This window comes from Yamadazyma tenuis, chromosome 2, assembly GCF_029203305.1.
Source record: "Yamadazyma tenuis chromosome 2, complete sequence".
Lineage (NCBI taxonomy): Eukaryota > Fungi > Ascomycota > Pichiomycetes > Serinales > Debaryomycetaceae > Yamadazyma > Yamadazyma tenuis.
The window spans coordinates 1,348,609-1,368,133 of NC_089462.1; the positions used below are offsets into that span (position 1 = coordinate 1,348,609).

At 39.2% G+C, this 19,525-nt stretch overlaps 7 protein-coding genes across 7 annotated transcripts; 2 read left to right on the plus strand and 5 right to left on the minus strand. All coding sequences in view use genetic code 12, as the record gives it.

Annotated features, from left to right (window-relative positions):
* Positions 1-41: 41 nt before the first annotated feature.
* SEC62 (Translocation protein S62) lies at positions 42-872 on the minus strand (the record flags this gene model as incomplete). The annotated part of the gene is made up of 1 exon (XM_006690231.1): positions 42-872. One exon carries the CDS (start codon positions 870-872, stop codon positions 42-44), a length of 831 nt encoding a protein of 276 aa, XP_006690294.1.
* Positions 873-1,017: 145 nt separating this feature from the next.
* PSN45_001950 (uncharacterized protein) lies at positions 1,018-3,009 on the minus strand (the record flags this gene model as incomplete). Its single annotated transcript, XM_006689448.2, has 1 exon — positions 1,018-3,009. One exon carries the CDS (start codon positions 3,007-3,009, stop codon positions 1,018-1,020), a length of 1,992 nt encoding a protein of 663 aa, XP_006689511.2.
* A 201-nt stretch (positions 3,010-3,210) lies between these two features.
* TPS2 (threalose-6-phosphate phosphatase) lies at positions 3,211-7,321 on the minus strand (the record flags this gene model as incomplete). The annotated part of the gene is made up of 2 exons (XM_006689444.2): positions 3,211-4,460; positions 4,753-7,321. The coding sequence occupies 2 exons, from the start codon at positions 7,319-7,321 to the stop codon at positions 3,211-3,213; spliced, it is 3,819 nt and encodes a 1,272-aa protein (XP_006689507.2).
* Positions 7,322-7,675: 354 nt separating this feature from the next.
* On the minus strand, positions 7,676-9,619 carry PAB1 (Protein phosphatase PP2A regulatory subunit B; the record flags this gene model as incomplete). The annotated part of the gene is made up of 1 exon (XM_006689443.2): positions 7,676-9,619. One exon carries the CDS (start codon positions 9,617-9,619, stop codon positions 7,676-7,678), a length of 1,944 nt encoding a protein of 647 aa, XP_006689506.1.
* An 890-nt stretch (positions 9,620-10,509) lies between these two features.
* Positions 10,510-14,766, minus strand: hrp3 (ATP-dependent DNA helicase Hrp3; the record flags this gene model as incomplete). Its single annotated transcript, XM_066157768.1, has 1 exon — positions 10,510-14,766. One exon carries the CDS (start codon positions 14,764-14,766, stop codon positions 10,510-10,512), a length of 4,257 nt encoding a protein of 1,418 aa, XP_066013865.1.
* Positions 14,767-15,969: 1,203 nt separating this feature from the next.
* RLI1 (Fe-S cluster-binding ribosome biosynthesis protein) lies at positions 15,970-17,793 on the plus strand (the record flags this gene model as incomplete). The annotated part of the gene is made up of 1 exon (XM_006689440.2): positions 15,970-17,793. The coding sequence occupies one exon, from the start codon at positions 15,970-15,972 to the stop codon at positions 17,791-17,793; it is 1,824 nt and encodes a 607-aa protein (XP_006689503.2).
* Positions 17,794-17,960: 167 nt separating this feature from the next.
* On the plus strand, positions 17,961-19,508 carry ARX1 (putative metalloprotease arx1; the record flags this gene model as incomplete). Its single annotated transcript, XM_006689439.2, has 1 exon — positions 17,961-19,508. One exon carries the CDS (start codon positions 17,961-17,963, stop codon positions 19,506-19,508), a length of 1,548 nt encoding a protein of 515 aa, XP_006689502.1.
* Positions 19,509-19,525: the final 17 nt, after the last annotated feature.

Here is a 19,525-nt window from a genome sequence, read left to right on the forward strand (position 1 = left end):
CTCCAGATTGTGATGATATTATTATTCTGCGCGAAGTTTATTTACTCTACATCTTTCAATTCCACCGTAGAACTGGTCTTGGAGCCAGTGCTCTTTCTTTTCTTGGGTTTCTCCCATTCATATAAAGGAATGAAACTCTCAATGACTCCCACATCAGCAAATAAGTTGGGGTACAACCAGAAAGGCTTACCGAAAAGTAACGTAATGAGGTAGATGATAAGTCTAACGATGGCAATGGCAAAGAACAAACCCAAGAGACCCAAGAGACTCATACTAAGATAATAAACACCAACTTTCATCTTCCTGGGCCATAATGGGAACAAAATAACGGTGAAAACACCGGCAATCAATAAAAGTCCATACACAATCATAAATGGATTTGGCTTGGTATAATTCCACATGTAATAACTATCTGGTGAAAACTCGGCCTTGGAGCTTTTGATGAGAGTAGGCTTATCTCTTTTAGGTGTCCACTTCTTATTAGTTTGTCTGATTTCATGGAAATGAAGCTTTGTGACGGGAATAATCATTTGAGTTTGAATCAACACTTTGGATAACTCTTCAGCTGCTTTAGCATCTTTTATTGGGACTAACCTGTTCTTAGGGTCTGCTTGTTTGGACTTGAAATCATCGCTTACAAGGGCACGTACAAGTCTTTTGTAACGGAAGAATTCGATATCGTCGGTATTGTTCAATAAGCCTTTTCTGTTCTTTAAAATCTTGTTGTCTCTGAGATAATTGGACAATCCAATAGCGATAGGTTTCATTTGTGCTAATGCTTGTTGAATTGCTTGTGGTGAAATCTGGGCTCCATTTGGGGCTTTGTTAGACAGCCCTTGAGGCACGCCGAGCTGAACTCCAGGAACTGACATTAGCGTTTGAGTTGTCTTTTTAATTAATTTTCAGTCGCGAAACAAATGTACTTCGCAAGCTAATTTCTGTTCTGAGAAAGTGGAAGCAAACTAATGTGTAAAAAGAAGAGCAGATGGAATAGCGTATTTGAAATCTAATGATCTATTAACGTGAATCTCGACTGGTGGTATTTTTCTTGGGTAAGTTCAACTTGAAACTACTGCGAGTTCGTTGGTGTACACTGAAATCTCTTGACTGGTTCATATTCAAATTCAGCAAACTGCCATGGCTACTTATCAAACTAGCCAGTAAAGAACTATTGGAGCCAGAAAGCATTGAATGCTGCGTGAATGGAATCGAAGGATCATAACTAGGAGACATTGGATATCTGCTGCCATCGTCATCTTCCTCTACCGCTTCATTGTAGCTAGGGACTTTACTCAAAACATTCAAGTCTATGGAACTTTGAACTCGAGTGTGAATTGCCAGCAGCAGAAGGTCAAAATATCCTCCAGACATCTGGCTCATGCCAAGTTGTTCACTTGGAGATTTTGGACTCGAAATATCGTAGATTTTATCGAATTTGGACTGTTCATAAAGTGGTGGTGGAGGGTCCATGTTAGACAATTCGTCCTCCTCACTACCCCCTTCTTCATCTTCTTCCTCTTCTTCTCCCTCTACTTCAAGATTGGATCCTCGAGGAAGAATTGAAGTGGGAAATGCCAGTAACAATGGGGTGTGAGCCAGGAACTGAAGCATTCCACTAAGATCAGATTGAGACCCGACTGGTGACATCAATGGGGTTTGAAGAGGAGAGGCTACTGGTGAGCCTATGGGAGACATCAATGGAGTATTCACAGATGACATCGCACATTTCCGATCCCGCTTGAATACTGGATCATCTATGTTTTTCAGAAGATTAACTACTCCTGTGACAGGATCTACCTCTGCATGGTTGCCGTACACATGTCCAATATTTGAACTAATGTAAATGGTTACGGGGAGATTTGCACGAAGCTCTGAAGTTCTCCCATCTGGATTTTGTATGTGGATAACAATTCGAAGCCGATGACGGACTTGAATCAATTCATGGTTCAACGTACAAGTTTGAGTAAGTTCTTGAAGACGACTAGGTACTCGATAGTTGCACGAAAATTCCCAACAGTCTGAGCTCAACTGGTCGTCAGTAAGCTTTCCATAAATTTGTTGAGTACCAATGATATTTTCAAACTCAGGAGACAGTTCAACCATAGAACTAACATGATGGTGCTGAACTATTTCACAGACAACTCGCTTTAATTTTAAACCTTTTGCGAGTGGAACCATTTTGATTTTGATAGGCACTTTAGACCCCATTGCAAGACCCTTTTTATGCACACACACCATATACTCCACCTTTCCGGGCCATGTACTATTGATTTCAGAATTATCCACTAAACTGAGGTTGGTGGGATGTAATGTACGGAAAATTCTAAGGTATCTGGACTTAACCAAGGGTTTGTCAAATATTCCCTTTTGCACAGTACATTGTAAATGATATAACATTTTACCGACACTCAATCCTTCTACAGTCTCACTAACATTCGTAGGAAGAACAACCGAGAATGGAAGTGTGTAGTTACCCTTGGGAAGAAGAAATGAGTGATGGGAAGGGTGGTTTTTAAAAGGGGTCCCATCTACCCCACTAACTGGAAGCTTGATAGAACTTTGGTCAAACTCATCAAAATGAGGCGTGCTATTAGTTCTAAAGAATCCTGGTTTTCCTGTTGGCGTAGAAGTACCACTTGATCCACCTTCACGAGCAGAGTGGAGTTTTTTCACCTTATAACTCTTGACCGGTTTGTCTCCATAGGCTCCAAGCACTATTGATCCTTGTTCATTCACCAATAAATTGTCCCAATCAACCTTTAAAGTGACCAACTTCTCGACAATTTGATCCTGAATTTCTCCCTGTTGATTCCTCAGAAAGTACACAATACTGGCTTCTCCAATCAACGATAATTTGATCTTCCTGAAGTGTATGTTGCTGTTGAGAGAGAGTTTCACCTGTCCTTCGAAAAGGACCGGATCACATTCGTTCTCGTTGCCTTTGATGACAACAACATCTTTGTGGGGAGAGTTGAGCTTGATTTCAAGGTATGAAATCTTTTCCACCATCCTCCGAGTTCAAGATATTAAACAATTCAAGCAACGACGAGGTGGTGCGCTGAAGCTAAAAAGGTGCGGCTGCTGAAGGGCGTGCCTTAATTTCAGGGTTGCGAAGCGAAACCCTACAAAAAAGGCCAAAAAAATGTGGGGGATAATGTCTATTGTCTTCTATTTGATCTGTATAGTTACATCATAACTTGGTTGAGTTGTTTATAAGGTGGTTTCCATGGCCTCTAGAAACTCGTCAATGACACGAACACTCCAAAACTGCTTGGATGGAGTCACAAAAGCCAAGTGTCCCCCTAAATCGGTGACGACCGAGACGATGTTTGGATTTTGTTTGAGCAATTCAGTTGGAATGAACTTTCCTATTGTTGGGTCATCAGACGATGAAATAGATAATAACGGAACTTTGACCTGAGGGATCCAAGTCAAACTGGAGCTGGTTTTGTAGTATTCGTCGGCTGTATTGAGACCAGCACTCTTAGAAGTGAAAACTTCGTCGAACACTCGAGTCTCTTTTGCAGCCATTGTGATTGCAAGGTTTTCCTTGTTGAACAATTCGGGTTCATACTTGTTTAACTCATTCAAGTTGTTTTTGACTAATTTGTTCAAGAAAGCAAGAATGGACTTATTGAAAAGGTAAGCTCCACTCCAAGACGATTCAATAAACCGAGTAGATTCTCCTAAATCGAAAGGACATCCAACAATTGCAGCTGCTTTTAAAAGTTTTGAGCTTTCATTTGCATACGTTCCTAAGTAGTTTAACAATGTCAAGGCACCAAATGAGAATCCAACGGCATAAATAGGTCTATTAGGATATCGATTCTTCATTTCCAAGAGAACTTCATGGATATCATCAGTACTACTCAAAGCATTAAACAAGTGACCACTAGTGACCTTAGTACGACCACATCCTCTACTTAAGCTCACAACCACATCAAATTTGTCCTTGTTTTTACCAGAGGTGAGCAATTCGGCAAAGTTTCTCACAAGTGGTTCGTGAGAGCCACCAGCTAAACCATGTAAAATCACTACCAAAGGCTTGGTTTCTGACGAATTATTCTTGAGGTTTTCGAGTTCTTCAGCTGTGAAGAACCGGGTTCTGGGGAACAAGCGAGGCCAGTTCTCGGGTAAAGTCTCGTTATACTTTCCCTTGAATAATTCGGGTGCTTCTTCTTCAATCACCCAATCGAGAGAGCTAATACCTCCATTTTTATAGGAAAAGAGCTCACGTCCATACCATACTTTGAACCCTTCTTGACCACCAGAACTACCATAATACATGGTCTGGAGCACTCCATTGAAAAGAAGTGGGTGTAAAATCAATTTGGAGGTGGTAGAGAGACTTGGAAGCTCGATTACAATATCGTTCAAATCAGTCTTTTCTCCATTTTTTTGGGTGAGTTGGGTGGGATTGTCGGTTTTATTTATGGTCTTGGTAGCTCGGAATCCCCAAGCTGGTAAAAAACTGCTAAACATAGCTCAACAATACAAACAGTAGTTATGAATTGAGGACTTAAGATTTGATTTCAAAGGTCCGAATAAATCCGAGGTGCCAGAACTTTTGTTGAGCAAGTCTTCCCATCACAAAACTTGTAATATTTGCGACCACGTTAAAAGGATTGTAAACTGTCTTATTTAATCTATGAAACCGGTATCTGTATAAAGATTCTTATTCATAGTAGAAGGAATTGCTTGAAAATATTCAGCTCCAGTTCAGTGTCAAGTTTCAAGTAGAAGACTCTGAACGTGAAGCAGCAGCTTTTTTCTTAGAGTTGATTGAACTTTCACTGTACTCAATGTGCCCTCTATCATCTAAATCAACACTTCCAGCACTCTCGAACACCGAAACTTGTCCTGCTAGTAAGCCTAATGTTTCCAAGACTTGGGAAGGGTTAGACAAATGTGCAGTCGCAATTGTTTGCTTGGTTGGAGATCCCACATACACAGGGTACACACCATAATGTCCGAACCCGTTTCTAGGGTAAGCTTTCAAGTTCCAATTTGTTTCAATTTGTTTCAAACTCTTGAACATGTCTTCATCCGTCTGGTCATCTCCCAAACATAATATGAAATCAGGAACCTGATCGGCTGCCAATTCGTAATTGTGTTGGGCAATAGGCTTTGGATCTTGCTTGGTTCCATGAGGATTCAATACCAACCGTTTAACAATTTCTCCTTTATTGACAAACTTGGGTCTGACTTCAATATTAGCCTTTCCACTCATGCACTCTACGTCATATTTGGGTACGACAGTTGCTTGCAAGTATTCCTTGAGCTTCTTGGCTTGATATTCACCCAAATCAGGGTCTGAACGACGGTAGTGCCAGGTTAATGCCACTTTTTTCTTTTCAGTAAAGGAGTTAGGGGTCTTCTTGCAAAATTGTTGGAAGATTTCCTCTACTTCTTGCTGCCACGACATATCAAAAGTAGCAGCCAAATTGACCCACTCGCTTGACCCTAAATCTTTCATGAAACACCCATGTTCCGCAGACAATCCTACATTCTTATCGCCAAACCATTTTGCTAAAAACTTCTGATCACGGCCACTTATGATCCAAATTTGGTTCCTAGGATCCACTGAAAGAATTTCAATTATGTCATTGAGTCTCTTTGACGGAATAGCTGCTTCGGGGTCGGTAACAATTGGAGTGAGAGTCCCATCGTAGTCAAATAAAAAGAGCCGTCTTTCAGATTTCAAGTAATGGTTAAGTAACAGCGGTCTGTTCAACGCTGGGGTATACGTGTACTTTGATCTACCAGTGAGTTGATTGATCAATCCAGTCAAAAAGTTATTGGTCCAGCTTTGGATAGTGTTTGAGCACACCTTCTTGTAGAGTTTATCCTCGTAAGCTCTTTTATCGTCCAACGACATCACCAAACATTTGTTGATTGTTCTGGCAATTCCGACCGAATCCCAAGGATTCACTAAGATCGCATCATTGAGAACCGTAGCAGTACCAGTGAATTCACTTAGAATTAAAGGCGAGTAATTCTTCTTTTGACAAGCAACAAATTCCAAAGAAGTGGTATTCATCCCATCTCTCACAGAAGTAATCAAAGCCAAGTCTGCAACTCTTAACAAAGCCAAATATTCGTCCTTGTTTATTCTAATTTGATAGTGCAATACGGGGATCGAATTCAACAGACCGTATTCACTATTGATATGGTTTACTAGTTCTGTAACCTTCTTTTCCATTTTAAGGGCATGACTCGAGTAGCTGGGACTTGAAACTTGAATCAATACCACTTTATCTCTCCAATCAGGGTACATCTGTAAGAACATTTCAAAGGCTTCAAGTTTCTGAACCACTCCTCTAACTGAATCCAACCTATCCCTTCCAACAATTATCTTTTTACCACTATAGATTTCCTTTAGAACATCAACCTTCTCGTCGATTGCACTGTTAAAGCAATCATGTTCAATCTTTTTGGTATCGATTCCGATTGGTAAGGTATCAGTATAAATGTTCGATCCATAGGCAAAAACTTTGTTGGCTTTAATTTCACAGCCCAACACTCTTGCACAACAGCTGATAAAATGTCTTTGGAAAGAATCCGACTGGAACACAATTCTGTCACTGGCAAGCATTCCATCCAAGAGTTGCGATCTTTTGGGAATACATCTGAAGTACTCAGAACTTGGGAATGGAATGTGAAGGAAAAATCCTATGTAAGCATCTGGAAACTCCATTCTCAATAACTGAGGTAATAAGAGTAAATAGTAGTCATGAATCCAGATGATATCACCTGGCTTATAAATGGCTTTGATCTTCTGTAAATAACTCTCATTGAATTTAACGTAGTCATACCAATTGACACCTTCATTTCGGCCGTTCATATCCTGACTTTGGATGTAATGGAATACCGGCCAAATACAATTCTCAGCGTACTTTCTCCATCTCTCTTGATCCCGACGTAACAACCATATGGGATGTATATTCTCTGTTTGGTTCACTTCACGGATCTTCTGTTCAATCTCATCTTTAGCAGAATCGCTCAAGTAAAGGGGGTCATCTTGAATATTTTCGGCTGATGCAAAATTGGTGTTGGTTTGCTTGTTAACTATTTCACCCGTCCAACCAATTAGATGAGTCTCCCAGTCAGTTTGCCTGGCGAGAAAGAAGTGAGAAGAATAAAGGGATGATTGACCTCTTATAGGCTCAACTTTCCAACCATTTTGTTCTTTACAAATCAAATTGGGAATTGTTGTCATGCAATTGAGAATACGTCCACTGAACTTGTTGCTTTCGTTTTCTTTGAAGTCTGAGGGCGATATTACCTTTTCATCACTGGGGAATGCAAAAAATGCTTCCATTGTAATCGTAGTTGCAGTTGGTAGGAGTTAAAATGCTGGATCTAATTTCAAATAGTTAGGAAAAACCTGTTATCTATATAGCTGAGGTTTATTTGACCTTGCGCAGCAATGCGGACCAACGCAACTTTCCACGAATTTCTATCAAGGCTGCGAAAAAAAAGCTGCAATAGACTGACGTCAGGAGACGATAATAAGGCTTAAGGGAGACGGATATAGCAAGATCATATTAATTTCAAACATTTATTAATTTTTTTTCACTATCACATATATACATATATATATATATAAACAAATCCAATATCACAGAAAAAAAAAAGATTCAAAATCCCAAAAACCTAAAATTCTTCAATTTATTTATTGAGCACCTTCCTCATTGGATTGCTTGTACTCTTCGTAAGCAGTCAAAGCATCTTCAAAGTGGTTGTTGAACAATTCATCATCTTCCAAAAGAGACAAGATTTCTTGGTTATCCAAATCCAACATCATACCAGTAATCTTACCTGCAGCTTCGGGTTCATTAGCTCTACCGGTGCTGACAATCTTTGGGTATAATTCTTCACCCAAAATTCTCTTTTGTTGTTCAGGTGGAACGGAAGAGAGAATGGCAGCCAAATCTCTGGCCTTAGTTGGTCTTCCGTTTGGTGGGTACATACCTGGAGCTGGAGCACCTCTTGGTTGACCGTTAGGACCGTTTTGGTAAACTGGTGGCATACCGTAGACTGGAGGAATTTGTTGACCATTAGGATTTGGTCTACCCCATCCGGCACCGGCTTGTGGAGGAGGGATTTGACCACCTCTAGCAGCAGCAGCAGCAGCAGCCATCATCATTTGAGGGTTGGCGTTTGGACCAGCGTTTGGACCAGCACCGTTGGCACCGTTAGGTCTTCCACCATTAGCACCTGGTGGAGGGAAGAAACCTGGTTGTTGACCATAGAACATTGGGTTCATGAATTGACCTGGTATGGCACCACCAGCAGCGGCGGCGGCAGCAGCAGCATTTTGCATTCTCATTTGGTTTCTGGCTTGAATCTGTTGTTCCAATTGAGATCTTCTGACATCCTTTCTTTGAGCCAAAGCAACATACAAAGGCTTACCTTCAACCATTCTTTGGTTCATCTCGGTGATGGCCTTAGTAGCTTCCTCTGGAGAAGAGAAACAAACGAAACCAAATCCCTTGGATTTACCTTGTTCATCCACCATGACTCTGGCAGAAGTGATATTACCAAATGGCTTGAATTCGTTTTCCAACTTTTCAGAGTCAATAGTGTCATCTAAGTTCTTAATGAACAAGTTAACACCCTGGTACTTAGACAATTTTTCCAACTTGGTGGCTTCATATTGCCTTCTCAATTCTTCCATTCTTTCTCTCTTCTTTTGAGCTCTTCCAACGTAAATTGGTTGACCGGCAATTTCCTTGTTGTTCAACTCATCGACAGCCTTGACAGCGTCATTGTGGTTATCGAAGTTAACGAAACCAAAACCCTTGGACTTACCTTCGAGATCCTTTTCCAAGTAACTGGAGGTGATAGGACCGTAAGCAGAGAACAATTCCTTCAATTCTTGGTCAGTGTATTCAGGAGCCAAGTTCTTAACGAAAACATTGGTGAAGTTAGCCTTCATTTCCTCGAACTTACTTTCTCTGTCTTTCTTACTGACGTGTTTACCAACAAAAACCTCACGGTCATTCAACAACATACCGTTAACGTTTTCGATAGCAGCTTCAGCAGCTTCGGCAGTTTCATAATGGACGAAACCGAAACACTTGGAGTTTCCCAATTCATCAGTGGCAACCTTACAAGACAAGATTCTACCGAAAGCAGAAAAGGTATCATGTAAGGCCTTGTTGTCAATAGCTGGGTGCAAGTTCTTGATGAAAATGTTGCCTTCACCATTTCTTCTCAAGGATGGATCTCTTTGAGACCACATGATTCTACAAGGTCTGCCTTCAATTAAGGAGTAGTTCAAGTCTTCAATAGCCTGTTCACCATCGTCAAATTTGACGAAGTTAACGTAGGCGTAACCAAGAGACTTCTTGGTGACAGCATCTCTGCAAACTCTGATGGAAGAAACTTGACCAATTGGGGAGAAGATTTCGAACAACAAAGCTTCGTTGACGGAGGTGTTCAATTCTCCAACGTACAAGGAAGCAGAAGTTTCACCAAGGTTTTCTTTAGCTGGAGCAGAAGTTTCGGTGGTAGTTTCCTTTGATTGTTCAGTGGATTCTTTTGGGGGTTGTTCTTTGTTGTCCAAAGACAACTTTTCTAAGGATTCTTGGATTTGGGTTGGGTCAGAAGACATGATTTGGATTTTAAATATATGTGTATATATAGATTTTGGTTTTTGTGGATTTTCCGATTTTTTTAAGTTTTTTTAATTTAGGAAAAGTTTGAAAGGTAGTATAGGATTTTGGGAGTATAAAAGTTCAATTACTACAAGAGTCTTCAGCTTTTATAATCACAAATATACTGTTGCTAATTTCTTAGTTATCCCTGTTTGGTGATATTTGTGGTTTTGATTTTCTCTTGAAGATGAGGTGAAAATTTTTGCCGGTGTATACACGCAGGCGCGATTTAGATCAAGTCTTGTAAAGACAGATAGGTACTTTCACTTACCCGGCAGAACTAATAATATAGAGACGTGTTTTGAGTCTGATGTAGAGATTAGTAACATTAAGACAGGGTAGGATAAAGATCGCATCATTTTCGTACTACTGACTTGAACAAAAAGTTGCAAAAACAGAAGAGATTGCAGCACGAGAGTTTCGCGTATGGTCTCCCACTACACTACTCGGTCTCGCTCTTAGCAGCTTAACTACAGTTGATCGGACGGGAAACGGTGCTTTCTGCTAGATATGGCCGCAACCGAAATGGTAAGTTATTGGGGGGCTTATTAAGACTCAGATATTTATACACTTTTCTAGCTTCTTTTCTTGTTTTTACAAAACTGTTCAAAGTTTGACTACTTGATGCTTTCTTTGTATTTCAAAAATATTCGTTTGGCTATTAGAAATTATAACATTGCGATTTGCTTTGTAAAAGACAGTAAGCAATGTAGAATCATTTCTCTTTAAAAATTACCTATACTCGAATCAGGATTCATGGCAATTTAAATAGTTCATTGGCGTACTAGTTTTTTAAAAAAGGTAAATGATGTCCTGATTTAATATCTAATTATACAATTGCCCGATCCTAGGAAGTCGTAGCTTCCTTGATTCTGGTATATATTTCCCTGATCTTAGCACTAGGAACCTTGACGGGCCAAAATAATGAAGCGTAACTCCACAAATGCTTGCTCAATTTAGGGTTCTGAGGTTCTTGTTTGGAGGCTTCATCAATAAAGTCGCCCACCTTAAGTAACTCAGCCTTCAATACCTTCTTGAAAACCAGTTTGTCCATACCCTTAGATCCCTTGTGAAGAGTCATCAACGATTTAGACACTGGCTTTAAACTCTTTTTACATTTAGCTTCATCCATACTTTCATATTCCAAGTCTTCGTCTGCATGAGAATCATGTTTTTCCAGCTTTATCTTCATCGACTTCTTTTTATTGGCACCTTCAAAGACTTGTTTTTTGGCGCCATTGCTACTACCATTGGCATGATCAGTCTTTCCGGAAGTGGATGCTGAGCCTTCTTTATCTCCTTCACCAACTCTCCTCTTCTTTTTGACTTCGGGGGACTCTGATTTAACTCTCTTTTTAGGTTTTACCTCCTTCTTTGGTTTGGCTTCCTTTTTGACTTCTTTAAGCTTAGGACCATTGTCTTTACTTTCATTGGTATTGTATAATAAGGAGAAAAGGTAATCGATTCTTCTCCCCAAATGAACAGACCCTGGAACCCTGCTTACCATAACCTTCTTTTCAATTTCATTTCCATTCTCATCTTTACTTTTTTCTATCTTTTCGATCTTTTCTTTGTCAAGGAATAACTTGTTTTGTAACCCCAATAAAGGATCATCTCTGATTTGATGCCAAGAACCATAGCCGAACTTCTTAATACCTACTAATACCTTGGAATCATCATCAATAGTCCACTCACAGTCCCATGAGTTAACAGGTTTAGGTTGTTTAGGGATTCTCCAATTAGAGGCATCTTCTGAGATTAATTGGTCGAGCAATTTCATATCTTTTGGTCTATTCAATACCAATTCGGCATTGATGTTCTTGACGCCTTGATATTCAAATAAAACGGCCTTCTTCTCCTTCTTCTTTGCAATCCACCAAGCAGTACCATCGTTTAACTTGCTGTTGGTCACTTGCAGTTCTAATTCGCTTAAGGCCTTTTCTCTTCTGGCTTCTTCCTCTTTAACCAATTTTTTAGAAATATTGATGATCTCGTTATATGCGTTCTTGATGAGAACGGGGTTTTTATTGGAAATACTTCCTTCTTCAACCAATTGATCCCATTTACCACTCAAATCACCCAATTTCAAGATAGCTCTATAAATACCCCTAACTTCCTTTTCACTCAAGTCGTGACTAGGAGCATCGGATTCTTCATCAATATCATCATGTTCAGTTAATTGTTTAAAGGCTGCCCTTCTCCGGGAAACCAACTCAATTTGCTGTTGTAGGAACTCATCGTCTGCCTTTCTCTTTTCTTCACTCTTCAATTTTTCTAACTCTTCTTGAGGAATGATATCATCCCATTCTATGTCAGCCTTATAATCTGTCACCTCAAACTGTCTTAAGAATTCTTCTGAGCCCAAATTAGATTCTCCTAAGTCTGGCGTAGTTACATGATCTTGAGCATTGTCCAAAACTTCGTCCAAATTTAATTCTTCCAATTTCTTCTGGTTATCGTTTTCTTTGAACATATTTCCAGCACCAAACTTTAAGATTTGACTTAACTCGTTAGAACTTGGGTTGTTTTCACCCTTCTTCTTCGTGTTGTTCGGGTCCGTGATTCCTAAAGAGATAATTGCATATTCCAATATCATCTTTTTTCTTGCCCTCTCTAAGATTTCTTCTTCAACAGTGTCCTTACTAACAAATCTGTAAACACTTACATGCTTTGTCTGACCAATTCTATGAGCACGGGCCATGGCCTGCAAATCAGCTTGTGGATTCCAATCGGAATCAAAAATAATAACAGTATCTGCTGTCATCAAATTGATACCCAAACCACCAGCTCTTGTACTCAATAAAAAGATAAAATCTTTGGACCCAGGAGCATTGAAATGATCAATGGAAATCTTTCGTTGAGCACTTGGAACTCCACCATCAAGTCTTTGGAATTGGTAACCCTTGATGGACAAGTAGTCTCCCAAGATATCCAAGATTCTTACCATTTGGGAGAAGATTAATACTCTATGTCCTTCTTTCTTCAATCTCGTCAAAAGCTGTTCTAATAAAACCATCTTTCCCAGAGACATAATCATACCTCTCAAAATCAGATCCCTTGTAGTAGAACCATAATTTCTCAAAACTTTGTCTTCCACTCCATCGAATAAATATGGATGATTTGAAGCCTTTTTTAATTCGTTCATCACATTCAACAAGCTAATTTGACTGTTCTTGCCACCAGTCCCTGTATTCAAAGCAGAATAATTCTTGGTAATGATGTTACGGTAGTATTCAGTTTGCAAATCAGATAATTCAACTCTCAAAATTCTTTCTGTCTTAGAAGGTAACGACTTTTCAACATCCTTTTTCAATCTTCTTAAGATAAATGGCATAATACTCTTCTGTAAGTCTTTGATGTATTGCTCCTGTTCGTCATTAGGAGTTTCAAAGTCAATTTCTTGCTCTATGTCGAACTTTCCAGGCATCAAAAAGTTACACAATGCACTCAATTCCTTGATATTATTTTGTAAGGGAGTACCGGTAATCAATAATCTATTCGTGACTTTGAAAGATATTAATGATTCATATAAAGAACTTTCACTGTTCTTCAATCTATGAGCTTCATCAACAGCTAAGAACTGCCATTTAATACCTCCTAATTCAATTCTATCCTTGAGAATATACTCATATGTGGTTAAAAGGATGTTGAATTTGAATTTGTTGTTGTCGTTATAGAACTCGTAGTCTCTTATTACTCGTCTGGAAGCCGAATTCCCCACATAGTAAATGCAGTTCAAGTCAGGGGCCCACTTTTCAAATGTCTCTTGCCAAGCAGGCATGGTTGATAGTGGCACAACAATTATATGAGGCCCATTTTGTCTTCTGGCGTAGATCAACCAGCTTAAGAAAGCAACTGTTTGAACAGTCTTACCTAATCCCATTTCATCTGCCAAAATACCATTTTCATTACGAGACCAAAGGAAGGCCATCCAATTAAGACCCGTGAGCTGGAAATCTCTCAACTCACCATTCTTAATGAAAACTGGTTGCTTTACTAGTTTCTCAAACCGAGGGCGCTGAGAAGAAGGGTAATTAGCCGAAAGGTTTGGCAAGATCTTAGAGTTGAGTCGGGCTTGGTACTTATTCACATGAGAAGGAGCGATCTTGGCAATCTCTTCAGCATCTTCCCAAGTATTACCATCATAGTATAATCTCTTCCACTTTACAAAGTATTGTAATTTACTCTGTCCATCAGAGTCAGTAAACCTTTTACTGTCAACAATTCTATCAACATGGCGGTACTCTTCGAGTTCATCCAATCTCCGTTCTTGTTCAATATACATGCTTTCAATGTCTTCTTTCGTAGTGAAAGGGTCATTTTTAAATTCTTCAACCATTATCACGTATTGTTTGATGTAGTTATCGACTTTTCTAAACCCTTTATAAGTTTTTAAATCAGCGTATGAATGCCAGGTATTATGCAAATGAGATATGCCCACCCACTTGATCAAAAATAAGAAATCAAGTTTGGGCTCATTTGTGATTTCTGCATTATCTTCGTTAAGCTTATGATTCACTACAGAATCAATAGCATCTTCAGGTTCGGTTGATTCATTGTCATAATATTCATATGCATTACCGTCGTAATCATCTTCACCCCCTGATGCTAGAAGATCATCATTGTCTTCTTCATCCACTGCGTAATTCACGGATCTACTATTTCTTGAAGAAAACCGAACTTCATTTGTACTGACAGACAGAGAAGTGGCTTTAGGGCGTCTTTTTCTTTTTGGCTTAGGTTTGTTTGGATTTATTTGGAATTCACCATCAGAGTCGGATTCCAGTAACTCAAACAGAGGCACTGTGATCGATTTTGGAGTTGTTGAGCCCCTTGTTGATGTATTCTTTGATTTGGCAGTCGATTTGGATTTCTTGGTCTTTCTCCGGGACGATCCACCATATTCGCCGTCTTCGTCGTCGTCATCATCCAGAGAGCCATCTTCCATACCGTAATCATAATTCTCACCGTTGCCTTCATCGCCATCTGAATCCTTATCGATATCCATACCCTCTAATGCCTGTTTTCTATCACGGCCAGACCTTCTCAATCCGTACAACTCAGGAAACTGCTCTGCCTCTTTAGGAATGAATTGTTTGGCCATTGTAAAATCAATTTTATACTAGAATTACCTTGCCAAGTCGATAGTTGTTAAACAATGCAATTCAAGTAAACGAATTTGGGTCAAAAAGCCTGAATAGTAAAACAATCCAAGTTAGTTGAGGTTGAGTTTACTTAAAATTTTTCTCACTGGAAAATTCGCGCGAGCATAATCGGACAGCAGCATATATTCGGAAAAGGTGCCTGGGTGGGCACAGAAGGTATCCAAGAAGCATATATGAGAGGATGATAGTAAAAGAGATCATGGAATTAAAGTTACTTGAAATCCAATTTTTTCCAAGCTGTCGGCTCACTTTATGAATCTTTCAATGCATTGACACGCATCGGTTTATGCATGAGGGCTGTTAGTAGGGTTCGAGTGTGTGCACTGGGGCAGCTCACGAAAAAACAGTTTGTATAATTCCGATATCCTTTATCACTGCAATCATTCTTAGTGTGTAATAAATAGTACGAATATCTTCTTGTTTAGACGATAAGCCAGAAGTCACCAGTTTATGTATTAGGTTGGCATATTTAGCTTTGTTTGTAGATACTTTTAATACCCATGGATTAACTGTTTATGGACATTGGTAATGTCTCAGTCGATAACCACATTATTACTGATTTTCGCGATTACTATTTATTGTATCATTAGAGTGTTGCATTCTATCGAAACCATAAAAGAAGCACAGTAGTTACACTAGACCTTTGCTACTCGTTCTTGTTGTTCTCTTCACTTTACCTTGTACCTTGAGAGGTATACATGCTTCTGGTCTACTTAGTAAATGATGCTGTGGAGTCGTCCAGGTACCAGGTTTTATCTAAGAACCGAATGAAATCACTAGATTCCAAAACGGTGAAACAACAGGTAAAAACAACCAAATTTAACCCAAAGTTCACCCAAATGTATACGGTGGATTACACATATGTCTGAGTACAACTTGGAAGGAAACACCAGGCAAATTTGGTGGTTGAAATTCTCACTAGCCAATAAGATTCAGAGCATTTCTAATATTGGGTATGAGGCATACACCTACAGTCGCGCTCACTTTGCACCAAACAACGCGCACTTGCCGTCTAAATTATGGCACAGTCTACTTAAATGTAGCCCGGGTCTGTCGCAGCAGTTTTCAGAACATCATAATTTTTTTTAACCTCATTGATTGAGATGAATAAAAAATTTTATGTTAATTTCTAAACACTAAACATGAGCAGTAAAAATACCAGAATCGCTATAATCTCCTCAGACAAGTGCAAACCGAAGAAGTGTAGACAAGAATGTCGGAAAGGATGTCCTGTTGTGAAGACCGGAAAATTGTGTATTGAAGTTACACCCACTTCCAAAATTGCTTTCATCTCAGAAAACTTGTGTATTGGATGTGGTATTTGCGTGAAGAAATGTCCTTTTGATGCCATTAACATTATTAATTTGCCCACAAATTTGGATGCTGAGACCACTCATAGGTATTCTGCCAACTCCTTCAAGTTACACAGATTACCAACTCCTAGACCAGGTCAAGTGTTAGGTTTAGTGGGAACCAATGGTATTGGCAAATCTACCGCTCTAAAGATTTTGGCTGGTAAGCAAAAGCCTAACTTGGGAAGATATGACGACCCCCCAGACTGGCAAGAAATATTGAAGAACTTCAGAGGTTCTGAATTGCAAAACTACTTCACAAAGGTTTTGGAAGACAACATCAAGGCCATTATCAAGCCGCAATACGTGGATAACATTCCCAGGGCTTTGGCTAAGTCCCCCATTAAAACAGTACTGGGTATTCTTGAGTCAAGATTGGAGAGAAAAGACAAATACGAGTATATCTTGAAGGTGCTTGAGTTGAACGGTGTTTTAAATCGTGAAGTGGAAAATTTGTCAGGTGGTGAATTACAAAGATTTGCTTTGGGTATGACTTGTGTTCAACAAGCTAATGTATATATGTTTGATGAGCCTTCGTCCTACTTGGATGTCAAACAGAGATTGAGAGCTGCTGAAATCATCAGAAGTCTCTTGGATACTACTACTTATGTCATCTGTGTGGAGCATGATTTGTCGGTGTTGGATTATTTGTCTGATTTTGTGTGTATATTATATGGGGCCCCATCGGTTTATGGGGTGGTAACGTTACCAAACAGTGTCAGAGAAGGAATCAACATCTTTTTGGATGGTTTCATTCCAACTGAAAACATGAAATTCAGAAGTGAATCATTACAGTTTAGATTGGCCGATGCGGCTGACGGATTGATCTTGGACAAGTCCCAGGCTTTACAATATCCTAAAATGCAAAAAAGTCAAGGTGATTTCAAGTTGACAGTGGAGGAAGGTGATTTCACCAACTCGGAAATCCTCGTTATGATGGGTGAAAATGGTACTGGTAAGACCACCTTTTGTAAATTATTGGCCGGTTTGACAAAGCCAGATAACAACCAAGATATCCCCAAATTAAACATTAGTTTGAAACCTCAAAAGATTGCTCCTAAATTCCCAGGTACTGTTCGTCAATTATTTTTCAAGAAGATCAGAGCCTCATTTTTGCACCCACAATTCCAAACCGATGTGGTAAAGCCATTGAAAATAGATAATATTATCGATCAGGAAGTGACTACTTTGTCTGGTGGTGAATTACAAAGAGTGGCTATTGTGTTAGCCTTGGGTGTACCCGCTGACATCTATTTGATTGACGAGCCATCTGCATACTTGGATTCTGAACAGAGAATTGTTTGTTCCAAGGTTATCAGACGATTTATTTTGCACTCCAAAAAGACAGCGTTTGTGGTGGAGCATGATTTTATTATGGCTACCTACTTGGCTGACAGAGTTATTGTGTTTGAAGGACAACCATCCAAGAACTCATTGGCCAAAGCCCCAGAGTCGTTATTGACTGGTTGTAACAGATTCTTGAAGAACTTGAATGTGACATTCAGAAGGGATCCTAATTCTTTCAGACCAAGAATCAACAAGTTGGACTCCCAAATGGATAAGGAACAAAAGGCAGCTGGAAACTACTTTTTCTTGGATAACTCCGACTTATGATCTCTTTTATTATATTATATTGCATTGTATTATAGAGTTTATAATATAACTTAATTACCCTAACTATTTTTTATTACATCTTCTCAATTTTGTGTAATCAATTTTGTATAGAAAAACAGTAGAAAAAAAGCGAGAGCGATGAGATGAAGTGAAAAATTCAAGCTACTATGAATCAATTAGCTGTGCACAAAGATGACGAAAATCGTCTTTTGAAGACGAAAAATGTCGTAGATGATATTGTTTTAGACAAGTATCGTACTGCTGGTCATATTGCTGAAACTGGAATGAGTTATGCCATCGATTTGATCAACCAAATGTACCATTTACAATCGCAGCCCATAAAGCCCATCTCCCAAATCTGTTTAATGGTTGACTCTTTAATGGCCAAAGCATTACAAAGAGTATACACAAAAAGCGAAAATAATATATCCAAACCTACCTGTTTCAACGTCAATGAAATCTTGTCAAATTATTCCCCTGAATTGGATGATCCTATTGAAGTCTTCAAAGAAGGTGATGTGATCACAATTTCTTTAGGTGTAAGTGTTGATGGATATGTTGCTGATCTGTCCCACACCCTAGTTATATATCCTGCTGGCAAGAAACCGGTTGGACCATTATTGGGTCCAAAGGCTGATGCTATCGTCGCCAACCATTACATAAAGCAGGTTGTTACCTCGTTACTCGGGTTGAGCTTAGTTCCAGAAAAAATCCCAGTTGAAATTCAAAACGACTACGGCAGACAAGTGTCGAGTAAACTCTTGAAAACGGTGGTGGAATCTATTGCAGAAGCATTCAACTGTCGTGTTGTACCTGGTAGTGAAATTAGAGTAATTAGAAGATTTTTGTCAGGACAGAACGAGTTTCTCCAAGAAAAAGGATACAAGGGTATCAAATGGACAGAAGCTGATCAAGAAGCTTTGATTTTAAGCAAATTGGGCCTCGAAGATACTACCAACACCAACATTAAACCGGCTGAGTTTTTTGTAGCTCCAGGAGAAGTTTACCAAGTCAATGTAACAGTTGCCAGCATCGATGAATTTAGTGAGTTAGGTCTTGTCACCACCGAAGAGCTCAACAAGTATACGGGTTTGAATAACAAGAGTAGTGACCTGAATATGAATATGGATCCACATATCTTTGTGAGAGACTTTATTATAAATTACCATTTGAAACTTAAAAGCTCAAGATCCATGTTAGGTAAAATTGACAAGGCATTTTCTGTTTTCCCATTCAAGTTGAGCTTTCTTTCTGAAAGGTTTCCTCTCCAAGACAATACAGAAGAAGAAATCGAAGCTGTTAAAAAGTCCTTCACTGAAAGCAAATTCGGTCTTAGTGAGGTGTTGAATCACAACTTAATCAATGGTAAACCAATTAAGATTTTGAAATATTTACCAGTCAAGAGCATTTTAGGAGAAAGCAGTATCAGATTCAATGATGTTAACGCCTTGAAGTTAATTAAACACGAATCCATTGTTCCAACGAAATCTACCGAGAGTTTTTCAGTTGTTCTCCATGAAGCTAATAACGAGGTTGTGCAGTTGACAGGCTCTCAAGGCCCAGTATTTTGCCAATCATCATACCAGTTACAGAACGTTGTCATTGACCAATTAATTCGCCTCTTGGGAGACAAATATGGGGTTAAATTGAAAACAGTTAGAGCAGGTGCCGTGGTGAGCGACTTGAGAATGGAGGTGAAAATGGAAACTGATTAAATGCTGTACAATTTTTT